Source organism: Poecilia latipinna, unplaced genomic scaffold (assembly GCF_001443285.1).
Source record: "Poecilia latipinna isolate Pla-1442-1.1 unplaced genomic scaffold, P_latipinna-1.0 Scaffold1592, whole genome shotgun sequence".
Lineage (NCBI taxonomy): Eukaryota > Metazoa > Chordata > Actinopteri > Cyprinodontiformes > Poeciliidae > Poecilia > Poecilia latipinna.
The window spans coordinates 62,957-79,321 of record NW_015114208.1 but is presented as its reverse complement, the minus strand read 5'-3'; the positions used below and the strand labels follow the sequence as shown (position 1 = coordinate 79,321).

The following is a 16,365-nucleotide window of genomic DNA, read 5'->3' as shown; positions in this document are numbered from 1 at the left end:
ACGTGCGTGACCGTCTCACAAACACAAGCCACAGTAGTAAACACATGCTAATGTACATTGTGGCATAGACATAATATAAGAGTAGACCCCGCATTGACCGCTCCGGTGCAGGAAATACGGCGGCCATCTTGGAGCGGTATACCCTCCTACTTTGCTCAATCAAAACAGCAGAAGATGCCTCAGCACTGAGGGATATTGTTGTTCGGATCTATGGATTATTATTATTGTTGATCAATTTTACATACTAGTAAAGCGCCATCTGGTGGCTACTTTTATACTGCGACACGCAGAAGGTAAAAGAAAACGATAAATTTCCACATTTCAGAAAGATCAAACCACTTTGGATATAGTTTCATGAAGAATTTTACTTGGAGCAGCATGAAAGATAAAACATTTTCAAATACAGCAAAACAAAACAAAAACTAAAAGCAACAGTTTTCAATGGAAACCTGTTTATTAAATACTTTAATTCTTAGTGAGACTCGGTTTCTATTAGCTCAGTTGAAGTGTTTATGTTCATGGAAGAAGCCCTCAGGTGGAGTTCCTGTAGAAGGACAACATGGCGTCTAAACTCTGAGGCGCGCCTCCAGAAACCTGCTGAGTCTGGCCCTCTTCTCCTGGAGGCGGCGGCTCCTGGGATGCGTACCGGGTCGGGTACTGATACGGCAGGGGGAACGGAGGAAAGGCAGGAGGAGGTCCTGCAAACTGAAAGGGAGGCGGTGGAGGAAACGGGGGATAGAATGGAGGAGGCGGTGGATACTGAGGAATGAAAGGTGGAGCTGAAGGTAAGGAGCTTCCTGGAGGTGTGGGCTGTGTAGACAGAGAGGATGCTGGGGGATTTTCCTTCTGGGGCTCAGGTGGTGAAGACACAGCAGGAGGTTCTGGTTTGGTCTCGGGAACTTCTTCTGGAAATGTTGTTGTCTTAAAGAACATGTTTGATTTACTCTGATGAATTTTAGCCTTTCCTGGTTTTGGTCTTTTGTCATCAGCGAAGTAAGCAGAGGGAGGAGCAAACTCAGAGTCTCGCTCATCTCTGCGTCGAGTTTTCCATTCGCTAAACATGAATTCTGGGAAAAAGAAATACAAAAGAAGCAAACAAGAAGTGAAAGCTTCAGCAAATTCAAAGATCTTGAACTTTACGGCAGTACTAACATAAAAGATTAAGTTGAAGAGTTTGTGAACGTACTAAAAAATTTTTTGGAAATTATTTAAAAATGAAGATGCCTTCTGAAGCTAGTTAGTTTTATTACCCAATTTACCCATAGAAACGTTAGATTCACATAAAAACATTTTAAGTTGTGGCCTTTTGTTTAATGTACAGCTTGATATTGTTAGCTAAAAAAAGTTGGTAACACTTTATTTGAAGGGGTGTGCATAAGACTGGCATGACACTGTCATAATCATGACATAACATCTGTCATGAACATAAAGAAGTCTTTATGAATGTTTATGACTGTTGTCATGAAGTGTCATTCGGTAAATTAAAAGTGCCAACTTTGCATGATTTTGTAAATTATGATAATTTAATGCAAAGTTGGCATTTTTAATGGACTTTCAATGCAACTTTTAGAGCAACTTTGCATTAAAAGTGTCATTATGAATGACACTTCATGACAACTGTCAAACATTCATAAAGGCTTCTTTATGTTCATGACAGGTGTTATGTCATGTTTATGACGGTGTTATGTCAGTCTTATGCACACCCCTTCAAATAAAGTGTTACCAAAAAGTTTTTCCCTTGCATCACATTATTGGACAATTCTTATTACATTCATGATTTAATAACGTAAATGTTTTCTTACAAACGTTTAAATAACGAGGATTACCTTTGCCTCTGTCCCATTCTCTGACATGAGGGACTCCGGGTTTGGTGTCCCTCCTCTCCTGGATCTCCACCTCCACCCTCTTCAGAGTGCTGACCTCTGGCGGCACGTCCGGCTGAGGGATCGGTCCGACTGGCTCATCCTCCTCTTCCTCCGCTGGAACAAGTGATCGACAACAATCCTTCACTAACATGTCTGTCACAACCAAAAACATAATGTCGACTTCACTGCAAAATATCTAACAGTTCAGTGAGTAACATATGCCGACCTCGATTTTCTTCCTCTTTCTCCTCTTCCTCGGTGCCATCCAGCTTTGCCTTCTTCATCTTCCTCTGCCTCACCTTGGCCAGTCGAGCCTGCAGGACGGCCTGCCTCTTCTCTTTGAGCCGTTCTCTTTTCGTCCGCTGATCTGTCGTCTAAAGGAGAGAACGGATGCAGCGGGAAACATTTCGCATTCAGCATGGAGCAGCTTAGTTGACTGGTCTGCAGTATAATCAGAAGAAATAACTTCATGTCCCAGCATATTGTCAACTGGTGTCGATTCCATCATGAGGTTTCTGTCCTTCCTCATGGGACAGTATGTTTAAATGCTGCTTCGTACATGCCTCATGGTTACAAATATCATGCGTGGGTTTTGTTATTCCTGTTTATTGATGAACCCACCTGGTCTCTGAGCATGTCCAGAGTTTCTCTTTGCTTCCTGCGCTGCTCTTGGTCCTGAGAGAAAGCGAAGTAGCCCACACCGAGCTCTCTGGCCTCTGAAATAGTTGGGGGGCGGGGAGGGATAAGAAGAAAACACTTCAGCACCATTTCACATAAAATGGAACTTCAAACGTCTTATTGTCCCAAATGGGAAACTGATTTGCAAAGTGCATTAATGCAGGAAACGGGTATTGAAAGTTTGCCTGAATCACTGCGGTGTTGGCAGGTTTCTGCTCACCTTGTGCTCTAATGTCCTCGTAGTGGATGGGTCCAACCGGCCTCTTCATGGCCTCCTCCTCCTCCCTCTCCCACTCCTGCCGCTGCAGCTCTCGACGCATGTCCTCTGAGAGTAAGGTCTTGTCGTTCGGGATTATCCTATGGAGCGCAGCAGCAAGGCATCATAAACAGATTATATGGAACAAGAAATAAAATATACAAAGAAGACGCCATAAAAAGCTCAACTTGATATGATGGCACCTTATTGAAAACACTTCCCAAATTAACTTCATACTAGGACTGTTGTCTTTGTTTAACCAAAGGAGAAACCAAAACGTGCTTCACTGATCTTCACCTTTTAACATGTAACCCTAGAATGTCCAATGACACCTTCTACAAACTATCTGATCTTTTTATTTTTAACAGAAAAACAGGAATAGTTTCATGCAGCTTTATACGATTGATGTTTATTCGTCTCTCATTAGGAGTAGACAAAAACATGACTAGTCTCCTCCTCCTCTTTTGTCTTTATGTGCTGCCTGAGTGGCTGATCTCTCTACATTGTTTACCCTTTTCCGTTAAGATCCTGGTCCATTTTCACAAAGTTTGGCAGATCTTTCTTCATGCATCTTCTAGACCGTCCCAAAGCATCCACATAATCCACCCTGAAAAGACACAAATACCATTTACCGTTATTTTACGTGATTTGAAAAGCCACGTTTGACTTGAAATTGTTAAAGATTTGACAAACATAAGTTAGTTTTCTCAGCTTGATTTTTTTTAACATATAAAACATGAACCCCATAAATGATGCAGTACGCAAAGATAAAACTTTCTTCGCCCAATATAGAAAATCAGACATTACCATTCCTCATCTGGATTCTGGGGAGGAGGGATGGGTGACAACCTGGCTTTATCCTCATCCTCATCCTGCATCTCCTTCTGTGCAAGAGTTTCTCTCTTCTTGTTGATTATCTTCTGGGTGAAGTCAACGAGGTACAGTGCCTCTGTCTCTTCATCTGGCAATTAATAGGAGAAGTTCAACCCAAAGCCACTGCAACCTTTTATTACATGAACAGTGCTTTGAAAAATATCCATATTATCCATATTCCCAAAACTGTATGTTTTGTATATGTTATACAAGTACATGTAAACCATGCAACATAAGGTCTAACATAGCTAGTTTTGGTTGTCACATTTAGTCACATTTAGTGTAAGAATGGCCAAGTCAAAGTCCAGATCTAAATCCAGTTGAGCGTCAGTGACGTGACTTGAAAGTTTACAGAAATTCTCCATTTAACACAATAGCTCAGATTGCCATCTGTAAAAATATTTTTAAAACTGTGTATTATCTGCACAATTACGCACTACTTTGTGTTGATCTGTCATAAAATCCCAATAAACAATGAGGTTTAGATAATTATTAGTTTATCCGGAGTCTGTAAAGAATCAACCTGGAAAGTCTCCCTTTGTCATCTGGTCATAGAGTCTGGCCTTCTCTTCCAGTTTACGCCTGTGATGGATCAGAAATCAAAAGTTAATCTTCTTGTCTGGTTGAAAGCATTAAGTCTTTCTGTGAAGTGGAAGATGAACTCACCTGGCTGTATCCAGAGTGACCTGCTCCTCTGCCAGCTGCTCTGCATCCTTAGCAGCTCTAGCTGACACACCAGCGTTTTGCTTAATAAAGATGTTAGGTTTCTGAACGAGTCAAATAAAGGATTCAAATATGTCAGCATCGCCAGAAAACTCTTTAATAATATTTCAAGAAATTAATTAAGGTCTACCTTAGAGGTGACTTTCGTCTTGAGTCCAGCTTCAGCATTTTCCTGCCCGAGTTTCTCCCGTTTAAACTGTTCCTGCTTTCTGTAAAGCTCCGCTTTAAGGTCCACCAGCTGCAGAAACGTTGAACCAATTAATGTAGCTTTTTCTTTTTTAAACAAAAGTGCGCATATCAGTCTATAGTTGGCGTTAGCAAGGCCCTAGCTAATCTAAGTTGTTTTTATCGTTTACAAAACGCAAAGCTTCATAACAAAAGCCTAAATGACTAATTATTCAATGTAGACGTCGATTAACTTACCGACGAAGCTGCTACTTCAAGAGTTTTCTTCTTTTTATCCATATTAACTCTATAGTGGACCATATACTCTACTACTGAGTTACCATTAGCATAGCCATGATCCAACTCCTTCTTCTTTGCCAATATTCTTAATCACTAGATGCCTGCCGCTCGTGCGCCATCTAGTGGACACGTTCTACACTTACACTTTCTAGAACTACTTGGAGGACATCTAAACGGTATAAAATGTTCCAAAATGTTCACATTAGGTCTTTTTCAGTTTATTTGCAACCAGAAGTTAAATCTGGGTTACTCTGAAAGAAAACATATTAACATATTAAACATTATACGGCATATATAGGCCTAGAATAGCTGAAAATATTTAATGCATTGAAAATATATTATAAAGAATATGAAATTATCAATTTTGAGTGTTTTGCCCAGAGTTTAGTAGAGGTTTACAGTAAGAGAGAAAAAATTGTGGTGACAATTTTGTTCTCTTCCCAAAATAAGTGTGGCCTTTTCCTCACAAGATCAGAGAAAGAAAAGCCTCATTATGAATCCTGTTTATATCTGGAACATTTGAAAACCTGAATCAAGCCTCAAGTCACTCTGTTCCCTTGTTAAAACAAGGTTATGATGCTACGTTTTATTTCAGCATATCAGAAGAACATTTTAAATCCTGAGCAAACAGCTCAGTGTTTAGTTTGCAATCTCTCCTGCCTCAGGATCCAGTGATGCTGCTGCAGCCTTGCAGATAAGGCTGATGTATCTGTCTCTCTCTCTCTCTCTCTCTCCTGCAGCATTACCTTCCTCTCTAAAGCGATAGGCTCAACAGCCAGGACGTCATGTCAGACAGATTGTTTATTTTTGCAACTGGTTAAACATTCAGTCTTGTGCGGCCAAGATATGACGGAACAGGTCCTAGTAAACTTGAACTAAATGTTTCTGTGAGCCATGACAGAGGAAGACGCGTTGCATAAAAGGTGCAAAGCAACTTTTAAAAGAAGTTTTTTTATGTTCAGGCAAAAGAAGCCGAAGATCTTCAAACTCATTTCCATTTCTGACCACATCAAGATTTTGAATGTCCTCAAAGGGATGCATGTGGCAGGGTTTATTAATAAAATTCCCTTTTAAACTTAAAATATTATAAACTTCTCTGAAACAAACATTTAGCAATTAAGTAATTTGGTGCAACACAAATGAAACTGACTTGATTTGATTGATAAAGTTAGATTTAGGCACTCGTATGATATGTTGAGGTTTTATTTTTGTGGCCCTCTGTTCTCTTTCCTTCCACCACTGTGTTCATTTATCACATAAAAACTGAAATTATGTTAAAGTTTGGGAATGTAGTAAAAAAATGTGGAAGTAAAAGCTCTGTGAATATTTTTGCCAAGCACCGTAGCTTTTTAGGCTGAGAAAAAGTTCAGAAAATCTTGTGTACACCCGTACCTCTATTCCAGGAAAAAGTAGCTGAATGACTATTTAGCGTTAATTTGATTCAGGGGAGCTCTAGTTTTATCCATTTAGCCAAATATATTTGAGCAGCTTCCAGGATTTTACTCTGCACTTTATCTTGAACGTTTAGTGCTGCTATTCACTGTTTGTTAGTTTTTTTTCTCATATAAAAAGTCAGACAAAGCCACCAGAGACAAGAACATGAATGTCTCTTATGGATCTAACGTTGGTAAACACTTTTGTTTCAGATTCACCGGCTGGTCACAGGCTGCTCCGACGTCCGTGCTGAAGCCTTCAGCAAAGTGTGCTCTGACCTACATTCCCTTTAAACCGTTCTTATTAGGAACAGGAACAAATGGAGGACGTATGCATTTGAACAGATCTCTTCTCAAACCCGATGCACAAGAAGAAGACTTTACCATTGTTACACCGCTTAAATGGCAAGCCGGCCTTGAGAAGAATCAGACATGACTAATCGTGTTCAAAACAAAAAGCACTTAGGAACAACCGTGCGGGATGACGAAGAGGAGGTTTTAAAAACAGACTAATGGACTGTCTGTACAAGCGCCTCCATCTTCGCTCATGTTGAACTCCGAACGTGCTTCCTTCACCTCACGCTCGCGTCACCTCACGCTGGCTCATGACTAATTCGAGTGAAAACACGCCTGAGAACTTAATAACTCTTAAAGGCTTTTAATGCATCTCCACCACATTAAACCAAACTACACTGCACAGCAGGCGGACGACATAAACATGCAGACATATTAGAACAAATAATATTCGGCACCATGGAAAACAATAAAACTTAAAACTGCTTTTGAGTTAATTCGCGTAAACAATGACATAAAATACAACCAGGTGAGGCGCGTACAGCGTCTCGTGTGTTTTTTGTCTTTTTCTCTTAAAACATTTATTATTCACTAGATCCAAAAATGAGTATTTCGCTTTTAAAAATAATAATAATAATAAATTGCTTCTTCAAACTCCAACATGCGAGTTTGTTGGATTGATAACTTTAAAACAAAAATCAGTGCCGGGTGTTTCATTAGCAGAACACATTGAGGATTGACCATACCGGTTTTTGTTTTTTTTTCTTCTTCCTGTTTTGTTTTGTTTTTTTGCTAAGTGTTGACCTGTGGAAGGATCAAATGCCGTAAAGCAGAGCCGTGTTGTTTCGGATGGTGCTGAGCACTGTGGCCTCATCTTCCCCCTTCAGCCAGCTCAGCTCATGTAGCGTATGGATGCCCATTCCTGGGTGAGAAAACCGGCACACACCTTTGCCAACCTGTGGGAACGGAGAACCAAGCAGATGAAAACAGTAATGGTGAAATGAAGGGCGACTGGTGCAGGAGAACCTCTGCATTGTGGGGAATAGTGTGGAAATCCACCATAGCATATCGACAAACACCTTATAGCCTGGCAAGGAGGCAATTTACCCATTTGTTTCAGGTGTGTGAATTAAAAGTTTCCTAAATTTGTCAGCTTGAGGCCCTGTAGTGACGGAAAAAAAACAACAACAAAAAAAAACAGCCTTAAGACGCTTGCCTTGTATAGACACAAAGATAAAAACCGGATCATTTTAGCACTCTGTGCCTGTCGCTTTGCTCTCCAAGGAGGAGACGCCACGTTTGAGTTTTTAATACTTTGAATAGCTCATATTGTTTTAATTTTCTTCAAATACGATGTCACAAAAATCATTAGAAATGTTACAATTACCATTCTAACCTGTATTTTTCACAGACCTAGTTCAGGAATACCCAGCTCTATCAAAGAATTTAACTTTGCTTTACTTAACATCTTCTTCCAACCTTAAAGTTTTTCACTTAACTTAGCATTTCTTCACTTAACAGCCGTGTACCTTCTCTCCTTGTAAGGAACAACAGAAAAAAAAAAAAAAAAGAACTCACATGACGCTAAATCTGCAAATGAGAAGCTGCACGGCCACGGGAACAGAAATTTCTGAAAGTACGGACCATAAATGTTCTTTTTTTATATTTTTTTTAAGACTCCTTAGTCCTCGGCAGAGACATACCTGTCTTGGCAGAAAATACGGTGCATCCGTCTCCAGGACGATACGGTCCAGAGGGATCTGGCGAACTGCGTCTCGGGCTTCCCTGGCCCTGGTGTAGGTGATCAGAGCTGTGAAGCCCACATACAGGTTGGGGAACTCTGTCAGGAAAGGCTCGATCACAGAATAACTGTTTGTGAAACAGTGTCTGGAAAACACAAGCGTGTTTAAGAGATTTCTCATATCAAATGCACATGGAGAGACATCCATATTCAGAGCAGCTCTTCAGATTTTACAGCTGAAATGTGCAAACGTTAATATTTTTAAGGAATACTAGATGAAAGGAATCTAGCGAAATAGTTACCAGGAAGGTCGTTTGGACAACCCAGCTCTACTATTTAAAAGTCCAGAAACTTCCGTTGTTAACTTCCATGCAGGAAATCAGTAAATACTCACTACTATATTTACTAGAGATCAATAAACAGAATCACAACTCACAGCACTAATTTAGTGCATAGAATTTAGCAACCATAAAAGACTTCCTGGACTGTATATCAGAAAATGTTGTGATCTCGTAAATATTGCGATGATGCCATCAGGTGTGACATATGCTTCTTTCATCTTTTTTCCATCTGTGCTTGCATCACTCTGTGTAGCATTTTAATTCATGCCCAGTATAAACATCAGTCAAACATCTACTTCACTTCAGTCCTCTGCTAAATCGGCACTGCACAAACTGAATTCGTAATGGTGACATATTTGTAGAATTAACCTGTATGCAATTATTGGTAGATCAAAAATATTTCAGGTGCCATTCATTCGATTCCTGCTTCCTAGTATATTTCTCCAGTTAGATGGACTGTCACCGTTTCCTCTCATCTCCACACCTGACATAGGTTGACATGACTGAAAGGGGAGAGGTGGAAACTAATCCTGTTTTTTTTTTATTATTATTATTGGAAACAAGATTAAACTGCTACGGCTTTCTCCTCATTTTAGAACGTCTTTGGTAGGCGTGCTCTCCATTTTAGCAGCATTAGCCAAGAAAAAGTGGAAAGGAATTAAATGGTAATTGATGAACAGACGCAGAAACAAAATAACGTCTGAAACATAGATGGCTAGAGCGAATTTAAGGAGGCTCCCTCACCTGTGAATCTTGTAATCTCTGGGCACGCACTTCTTCATGATCTCCAGCAGGTCGTCGTCCGCGTCCCGGCAGTGGATCACCAGAGGTTTCTGCATGGCCACAGCCAAACGCAGCTGACGCTCAAACACCTTTCCAGAGAAGAGTCGTTCTGCACATTAGAGAAGCTAATCTACACAATTTATCACGTTTGTTTCGCCGCGGAGAACTTAACTTGGCGCTTACTTGTTTTTGCCTTGAAGAGTCAGTAGAGTTTTTGTGGGAATAATCCAGGCCCATTTCACCAAAAGCCACCGCTTTTGGATGCCTCATTGCCATTAGTATGTTGCTTTCCTGAGTGTTTGAGTAGCCCTTGGCGAAATGCGGGTGGCAGCCAAACGCCCCCCACACCATGTCCTCAGAAAGCAAACCTTCCCACAGGGCCTCCTTCGCCATGATGTGCGGGTTGCAGAAGTCTGTAATGCAGCCTTGAAACTCGGGACTGAAGCTGCTGCTGTAGGTCTGCCTGAAGCGACCGAACGTCCCTCTGAAGCCCAGCTTTCCGTAGAGCATGTCCAGATGACAATGCGTGTCGATGAAGCCAGCCTGGACGTTGCGGTCAGGGTAATTGGTCCACAGAGGGTCAGCCCCCAAGGATAACCTTCTGGCGGATGCGGAGCCGTCCGATTCGGAGGATGGAGGGAAACGCATAGAAGAGTAACAGTCACTTTGTCTCCTTGGCGCTGCAGAGGTCACGGAGAGGTTACGTACTCTTTCAGTTGAACATAGCGGCAAAGAAAATGGATCCGGTGAATTGGCCTGGACGGATGACGGGAAATTCTGGAGTTCAGCTCCGAAAGGATTCAGAGGCTCCAAGTCTGGTTGCGTCGGCTGCTCGAATGAAATATAAACTGTCCTCTTCTCTGGCAATAAATACGACTGTGTGTCGTCGGCAGCTGTCTGCACAGTTGCAGCGTTTTCGATGGAGGGTGAAACAGAAGCCAGAGACGTTGAAGTTAACGCAATCAAATTTTGCAGGCTGTTCTGTTGCGTGGGAAATTCAGAGTCCGAAATAAACTCCAACTGAGGGACTGACGGTGAGCTGTCTTCAACTTCAGCCTCATCCTCAGGGGCAAAAAGTTCCCCATGGGGGGTGGTCTCCACAAAAACCAGTTCCTGAATCAAATAAGACACCAGTGTCACTTCTTCATGAGATTCTCACAAGCTAGGTAAAATCCATCACATTTTATACTCATGAGTTCCTGATAAGTTAATCAAGTACTAAATTAGTTGACGATTGTTGCAGGACTCAACTAATCACAGTTAATCTGATTAATCCTTCAGCCCTAGTTGTAAATAATTTGACAATGTGACGTTAATCAACTACAAAATAAAAAAAAAACTGAGTTAATAATACACCACTGCATAGTTATTTGTTATTCAAAAAGATAAGACAGGTTTCCTGGAAACAGCAGACTTACCCTTGAATATGCTTTTGGCTCTGGGCTGGAACTTTGTGATTGTGTGTCCTCAAACACCCGAACAGGAGTGCTGTGACCCTCGCTGAGGGACCCAGCATCCTCGTACTCGCCAGGACTCCTCACGAAGCCGATTCCATCCACGCTGCTGTCAAAAGGCTCAGCGCTTTGCTCTACAGTCTGTGCAGGAACAGATGCCAGGGGTAAAGAGCCACTCTCGGCCGCAGGGCTGGGGACTCCGGTTGAGCCAAGCCTGGTTCTCGTCTTGCCGATGGCTGCAATCAGCGCCATCCGGCAGATGGCCTTTGACCCCTCCTCCGGTGTCCTCTCCTTCTTCTTCAAGATGAACGAATGATGTGAAGTTGGCAGAACATGTTGACTTGTTGGAGACTCGTCTTGCTGGCGTATTTCTGCTGAAGGAAGACTCTGAGCGAAATAAAAATAAAACTAGTTTGTTTTGTTTTTGTAAGCAGACTTAAACTAATCTCATCTCCTCTATTAGAAACACAAACCTAAACATCCACAAACCAAACGATCACAATTAAAAGTCAAGTACAGCACAACAGAGAATAAATTACCTTAATAGCTTTAAAAGTCTCTGAATTTTTCCTGGAGAGTTTTCTCAGCTTGGCTTTGCCTGCAGATGGCACACTTTCACTAACCACCTCCGCTTTTCTTTTGGGCGTGTCCAGACTCAGAGCTCCAAGGCGCTCCGACCCTGGAGAGTCACTGAGGCGGAAACCACTCGTGTCTCCATGGCTTGGCTTACTGCAGTCTGAAGGAGTGCTACAGCTAGCGTTGCTCTGACAGGCTTCTCTGGGCAGCGTGGCAGCAGTCTGTATCCACTTGAAGGACACCTTCTTTCTGGCGTTGTCCATGTAGTACAGCCGATCCTAAACAAAACGGAACAGAGCTTTGAATTTCACCTTATAAACACTTTGGAAAACATTCAGGAACTTTTAGCAATCTCAAATGAAATGGATGTACATTGGAGGAACTTTTGTTTTCATTTTTTTTTAAAAAAGAGTAACCAAATATTATCTCCTTTGATAATTTTCTTGCTGCAATGTGATTGTTGACCATTAATTGCAAAATTAAATAAAGAATCCCTGATAGGTGTTAGTTTTACCACCTTATGTTGTCAACCTACCTAGAAGGGGACCTATACAAATACAATTTTACCGTCTAATTATTAGTCAGACATTTTTCTAAAAAGATTTGTTTGTACACATGCACATTTAATAAATTACAATGCCACATATCCTTACACACCATTTACGTGGGAAGGTTTTCAGCTGGAAGCATTTAGAGATTATATATTTATGTTCCAGATTTACAAATCCCAACATGTTTTATAAAACTTTATTGGTAAAACTATTTTAACATGATTTATATTCCGCACCTCCTACGTCATTTTTCGCGACCATGTGCTTCTGTAATCTGATGTAATGTAAAAACTACAATAGTTACACTTCAAATCGGATTAGATTATTCTACAGGAATATATGAATATTTAAAACCCGGTTTGTGACTTGTGAAATTTTTATTTGATTTGAGAAAGATCAACAAATGGAAATATTTCGTGCTTTTGGGTGGGTTGGGGGGGATCTGGACCATATTAGACCTAGTGCAGCTCAGAAACAACAATACTTTGAAAGCATTGTAAAAACTCGAGTAGCTTTTAAACTAAAGCAAATCAAGTACGTTCTGAATACATGCACTGACAATGAGGTGAAATCGCCCTTTAGCCGTTTCCCGAATCAAAACCTACAATCCGAAGCCAAATTAAAGCTGTATGTTAAAGCCTCAGAGCAATAAAAGCGGATTTAGATCGCGAATTAGCGCCTTCATTTTTTTAGCAAACTTCCATAACGCTTCATACAATCAGCAATTAAAGGGTTCGAGCACAAAAACTACCGGAATTTCCCCATTATTACTGTAGGTGAAGACTTAATTTTTTCGCACTCTTATATGAAGAGATAAAAATACAATTTGTGAATTTGGCGCCATTTGGAAATGAAGAGTTTAATTACCTTTTTGTAGCGACAGAAACGATTTAAACTGGGCGGGAGGTCAACGAACGTTGGCGGATTGCCTATCGGTTTGCTGCCATCTGGACTACACAGTTAGAGCAAAATGAAAACTCCGTTAAAGAAAGAAAAACTTTAGATGTTGTATTTACTCCAAAAAAATATTTTAAAACGAAACCCTACGCGGAGATAATTTTTTACTAAAAAGCCTAGTTTGACCCTGCTTATGCAATCAAATAATCAAATCTCGCGAGAACACATGTGCCCATGAGACTTTGTTCATTCTTTGTTCTGTTTTCCTCAATCTAAAAAAGGGCAGCTTGTACTTCAGACAAAATACAAACAGCTTTAAAAGTAAAATTTATTCTTCACTTCAGATGAAATGTATCAGGCATGAAAGCAGATATTTCATCATTTTCAAGCAAAACAAAGTAAGATAATTTTTCAAACGTGTTAAGTCAATCAGGAATTGTGGTTTTCTTTTTACTCTTCTATAAATGCCAAGATTTGTGGAGAACTTAACAGTGTTACTTTGACAGAACTTCCTACCTGAACAGTGAATCTGAAGCTTCTTCTCAGTTACCATGGACCTCTTTCCTTCTCTTGTCAATGTTCTCCTACCACATCCTCTGAGATTAAATTAACGGCCATGTTTTGTTAGATTTGCATTTTTCTCCAATATTTCCATCTTCAGATGAAGAACTGAACAGCACCCTGCAACATATTGTTTTAAGCTGACATTGCTATGAACCTTTCCACTACTTATGGTAGCTTCACAGAACTACATTTTTACAGATTGATTGCAGCTGGACTCCTTTCATTAAATAACTTTTTTCTTAGATCTAGTGCCTAATCTACATCTCCCATATGAGTTTATGCATATGTATGGCTGTTTGTTCCAGGGTTTACGTCAGGGACCTGCAAGCAGAAGCGAGACAAAAAAATTGACGTAGCTATCACACATTGCAAAGTTTAACTATTTCCTTATTATTAGCCACATCATTATAGAAAAATGTATTTTAAAAAAATAAAGACTATTACAACACATGCGAAAAGAAAAGTTCACATTTTATTTCTTTTAGAAGGTGGGTCAAACCTGACTTTTCAGTCTTTATAACACACAACTAAAGCTGACAGACATGTTTTATTCTGCATTGGCCTTAATTGAAATAAAACAAATGGAAGGAGGACTAAAATGTATGCCAGGGTGAGCTTTTCTTTTTTTTTTTTACATTTCAGGTATTTCCCAGGGATGTTTGTATGAAGCCATGATGCATTGTTTACCTAGATAAAGGAATAAAAGAAACATGTTTAGAATTTTTTTTGTTTGTTTAGTCACAGCATAATTTTTTTACAACACATGTTTTTATGTATTCACGTTTCTAAAATTTTTAAATTGAAGTCACTCACTCAAGATAATGGCTCTTTAATGTAAAACGTTGATATAATGCATTAAATTTAAAAAGAAGAAATCATTTAGGGAAAACCTTTTCTTAAATATCAATTATCTTTGAGAACAAACTTCAGATGTCCAGACTGTTACGCAAAAGTTTATTTGAGAAACAGGAGTGGCTGTAAAAAGAGATTTAATGCCTAGATCTCATTGCTGCCATTCACACATGCTTGAGAGGGTTGCACCAAGATGCTAAATATTGTTCTTGTGTTTCAGTCAGAGCCTGAATCCAGACTTACATGTTGAGATCTTCTTCTTCTTCTTAACGAGCCAGTAGCAGAGGTTTCTCCTGGCCCGGTCGCTGAAAACATTCCTGTCCTGAGGCATGTTTTGGGGTCAAATGATGGATCTTCGTTTATCTAATGAAAAAGACATGGGCTGTGGAGTAGTGGGGAAAACATTCACTACAGTAGGAATGCGTCACCAGCTTTGATGTAATACCTACCGTGTCCTCGCTTTGTGGAGGAAACAAGATGCATAGCTGCAGATTCAGTAAGACGAGGCATCAGGCTGACTGTGTTGTTCCTGATTTTTATCCTCTGACAAACAAAACACAGTATCGCAAAATTATTCCTTAAACTTTTATGCGTTTTTCAAGTTTCAAGCACAAATTGGAATTAATTTTAATCCAGATTTTTAGAGTGTGTGACAGACCAAGACTGTGTCAAGTCGGCCACGGGGTTAAGCTGAGAGTTTCACTGACAAATAAAAATCTATTTAAAATGGAAAATGTTACATACTACTACACAGAATACAACTTAATATTAACTTCAATTTCTCTTTCGATTTGATATTTTTAATAGCTGGTGATAGTGAGGGGATGGGGGGCGATTAACTGCTGATTCACTTCTGTCAAACTGCCCAGGGCAGCCGTGGCTACAATGTAGCTTACCACCATCATCACGTGAATGTTTGTATGAATGGGTGAATGACTGATTGCAGCAAAAAGTGCTTTGGAGTCCTCAGACTTGATGAAGTGTTGTACAAGCACAGGTCCTCGACCGTTTTACCATAACTGACTGCAAACATCCAGCGACTTTCACTGATTTGCTGATGATGAAAAGAAGAAAAATTTATGAATGGCAGATGCCTGCAAACAAAAATACTGCCCGTCTGTGTGAGACACACTGTCTTCAGCAACAGAAGACTCATGCTTCTTGCCTGAAACGACTTTAAGACCCATGGTTTTTTCTTCCCTCCTTCTTCTGGGTGCATGATCTCCACAATTTCTCGCACCTGGCTCGCACGCTCAAGCCTGTGTTGTGTTACCAAACTACTTAGCAACAAGCCTGGCTGTGGTGCCTCTGCTGAGAAAACTGGAGCCAGCTCTACTTTCAGGAACTGGCAAGCCTCACTGACTGGGACGTTGTTGGCCAGTCTAACTGAGATCTTGTAAAACATGTTTGTGTTAGGATTAATTAGAAGGTTATTCTGATGGATTACATGACCTTTGTGGCTTTTTTTTTCTTTACATACAATTGTATAATTTGGAAAAGCACTTCTTTGAAAAAATTTAATGTTTCCTTGATCTCAGTAAGTAAAACTGGAGGACAATGTTTGAACTCCAGTTTCAAATAATCATTTATAAAAACTAGTTTGCGGTAAAAACGAGGAGTACGAGTCAGAACATCCTCTAACATAAATCAGCTTGGTTTTTACTTTTAAAACTGTCACAAAAATATAACATATGTGTTGTGATCATGCAGCTCCTTTTGCAGCTCTCGTCAGAGGTAGTCATTTTGGCTCTGAATTTTATATTAGTTTTGAGCTTTAGTGATTCATTTGAATAGTTTTTATAACTTCAAGGATTTTTAAAAGCAAGAAATAAGTCTGAATTGATTGTGAATTTTCTCACTGGGCACATATATAAAATATATATTAATGATTGGGAGTTGAGAAAAGTCCTTATATTTCCGGAAACCAACAAGCTTCTTGCATAATTACGGTGGGATCTTTGAACACTTATCAGAAATGCTAACATCTCATTCTGCTAGTTTTAACACAGTACATGGGTT

The 16,365-nt window shown here is 40.1% G+C and overlaps 2 protein-coding genes across 4 annotated transcripts; both read right to left on the bottom strand.

Annotated features, from left to right (window-relative positions):
* Positions 1-345: 345 nt before the first annotated feature.
* On the bottom strand, positions 346-4,968 carry ccdc174 (coiled-coil domain containing 174). Its single transcript, XM_015059055.1, has 11 exons — positions 4,819-4,968; positions 4,526-4,633; positions 4,339-4,439; positions 4,196-4,254; positions 3,607-3,760; positions 3,311-3,406; positions 2,764-2,900; positions 2,487-2,581; positions 2,092-2,239; positions 1,827-1,979; positions 346-1,067 (listed from the first exon to the last, which is right to left on the bottom strand). Exons 1-11 carry the CDS (start codon positions 4,879-4,881, stop codon positions 532-534), a joined length of 1,650 nt encoding a protein of 549 aa, XP_014914541.1. The 5' UTR covers positions 4,882-4,968; the 3' UTR covers positions 346-531.
* Positions 4,969-6,935: 1,967 nt separating this feature from the next.
* tatdn2 (TatD DNase domain containing 2) lies at positions 6,936-13,813 on the bottom strand. 3 transcript variants are annotated; one of them, XM_015059052.1, is made up of 7 exons: positions 13,447-13,813; positions 11,446-11,760; positions 10,871-11,293; positions 9,636-10,565; positions 9,414-9,541; positions 8,291-8,474; positions 6,936-7,543 (listed from the first exon to the last, which is right to left on the bottom strand). In XM_015059052.1, the coding sequence occupies exons 2-7, from the start codon at positions 11,743-11,745 to the stop codon at positions 7,403-7,405; spliced, it is 2,106 nt and encodes a 701-aa protein (XP_014914538.1). In that variant the 5' UTR covers positions 11,746-11,760; positions 13,447-13,813; the 3' UTR covers positions 6,936-7,402. The 3 variants fall into 3 exon arrangements, with proteins under 3 accessions (XP_014914538.1, XP_014914540.1, XP_014914539.1); XM_015059054.1 differs by having other exon boundaries at positions 8,291-8,397; positions 13,447-13,812; XM_015059053.1 differs by lacking the exon at positions 13,447-13,813 and adding an exon at positions 12,901-13,166.
* Between the last annotated feature and the right edge of the window lie 2,552 nt (positions 13,814-16,365).

Bases quoted from the DNA above. Each gene is read 5' to 3' on its own strand.
- ccdc174 (XM_015059055.1), bottom strand. From the start codon at position 4,881: ATGGTCCACTATAGAGTTAATATGGATAAAAAGAAGAAAACTCTTGAA. The intron at 3,761-4,195 runs GTTGATTCTTTA...ATTAATTGCCAG, and splicing joins GACAAAGGGAGACTTTCCAG to ATGAAGAGACAGAGGCACTG. The intron at 1,980-2,091 runs GTCGGCATATGT...CACTTGTTCCAG, and splicing joins GAAAGAGGAAGAAAATCGAG to CGGAGGAAGAGGAGGATGAG.
- tatdn2 (XM_015059052.1), bottom strand. From the start codon at position 11,745: ATGGACAACGCCAGAAAGAAGGTGTCCTTCAAGTGGATACAGACTGCT. The intron at 11,294-11,445 runs GTAATTTATTCT...TATTTCGCTCAG, and splicing joins AGACTTTTAAAGCTATTAAG to AGTCTTCCTTCAGCAGAAAT. The intron at 9,542-9,635 runs GTAAGCGCCAAG...TTCTCTGGAAAG, and splicing joins ACTCTTCAAGGCAAAAACAA to GTGTTTGAGCGTCAGCTGCG.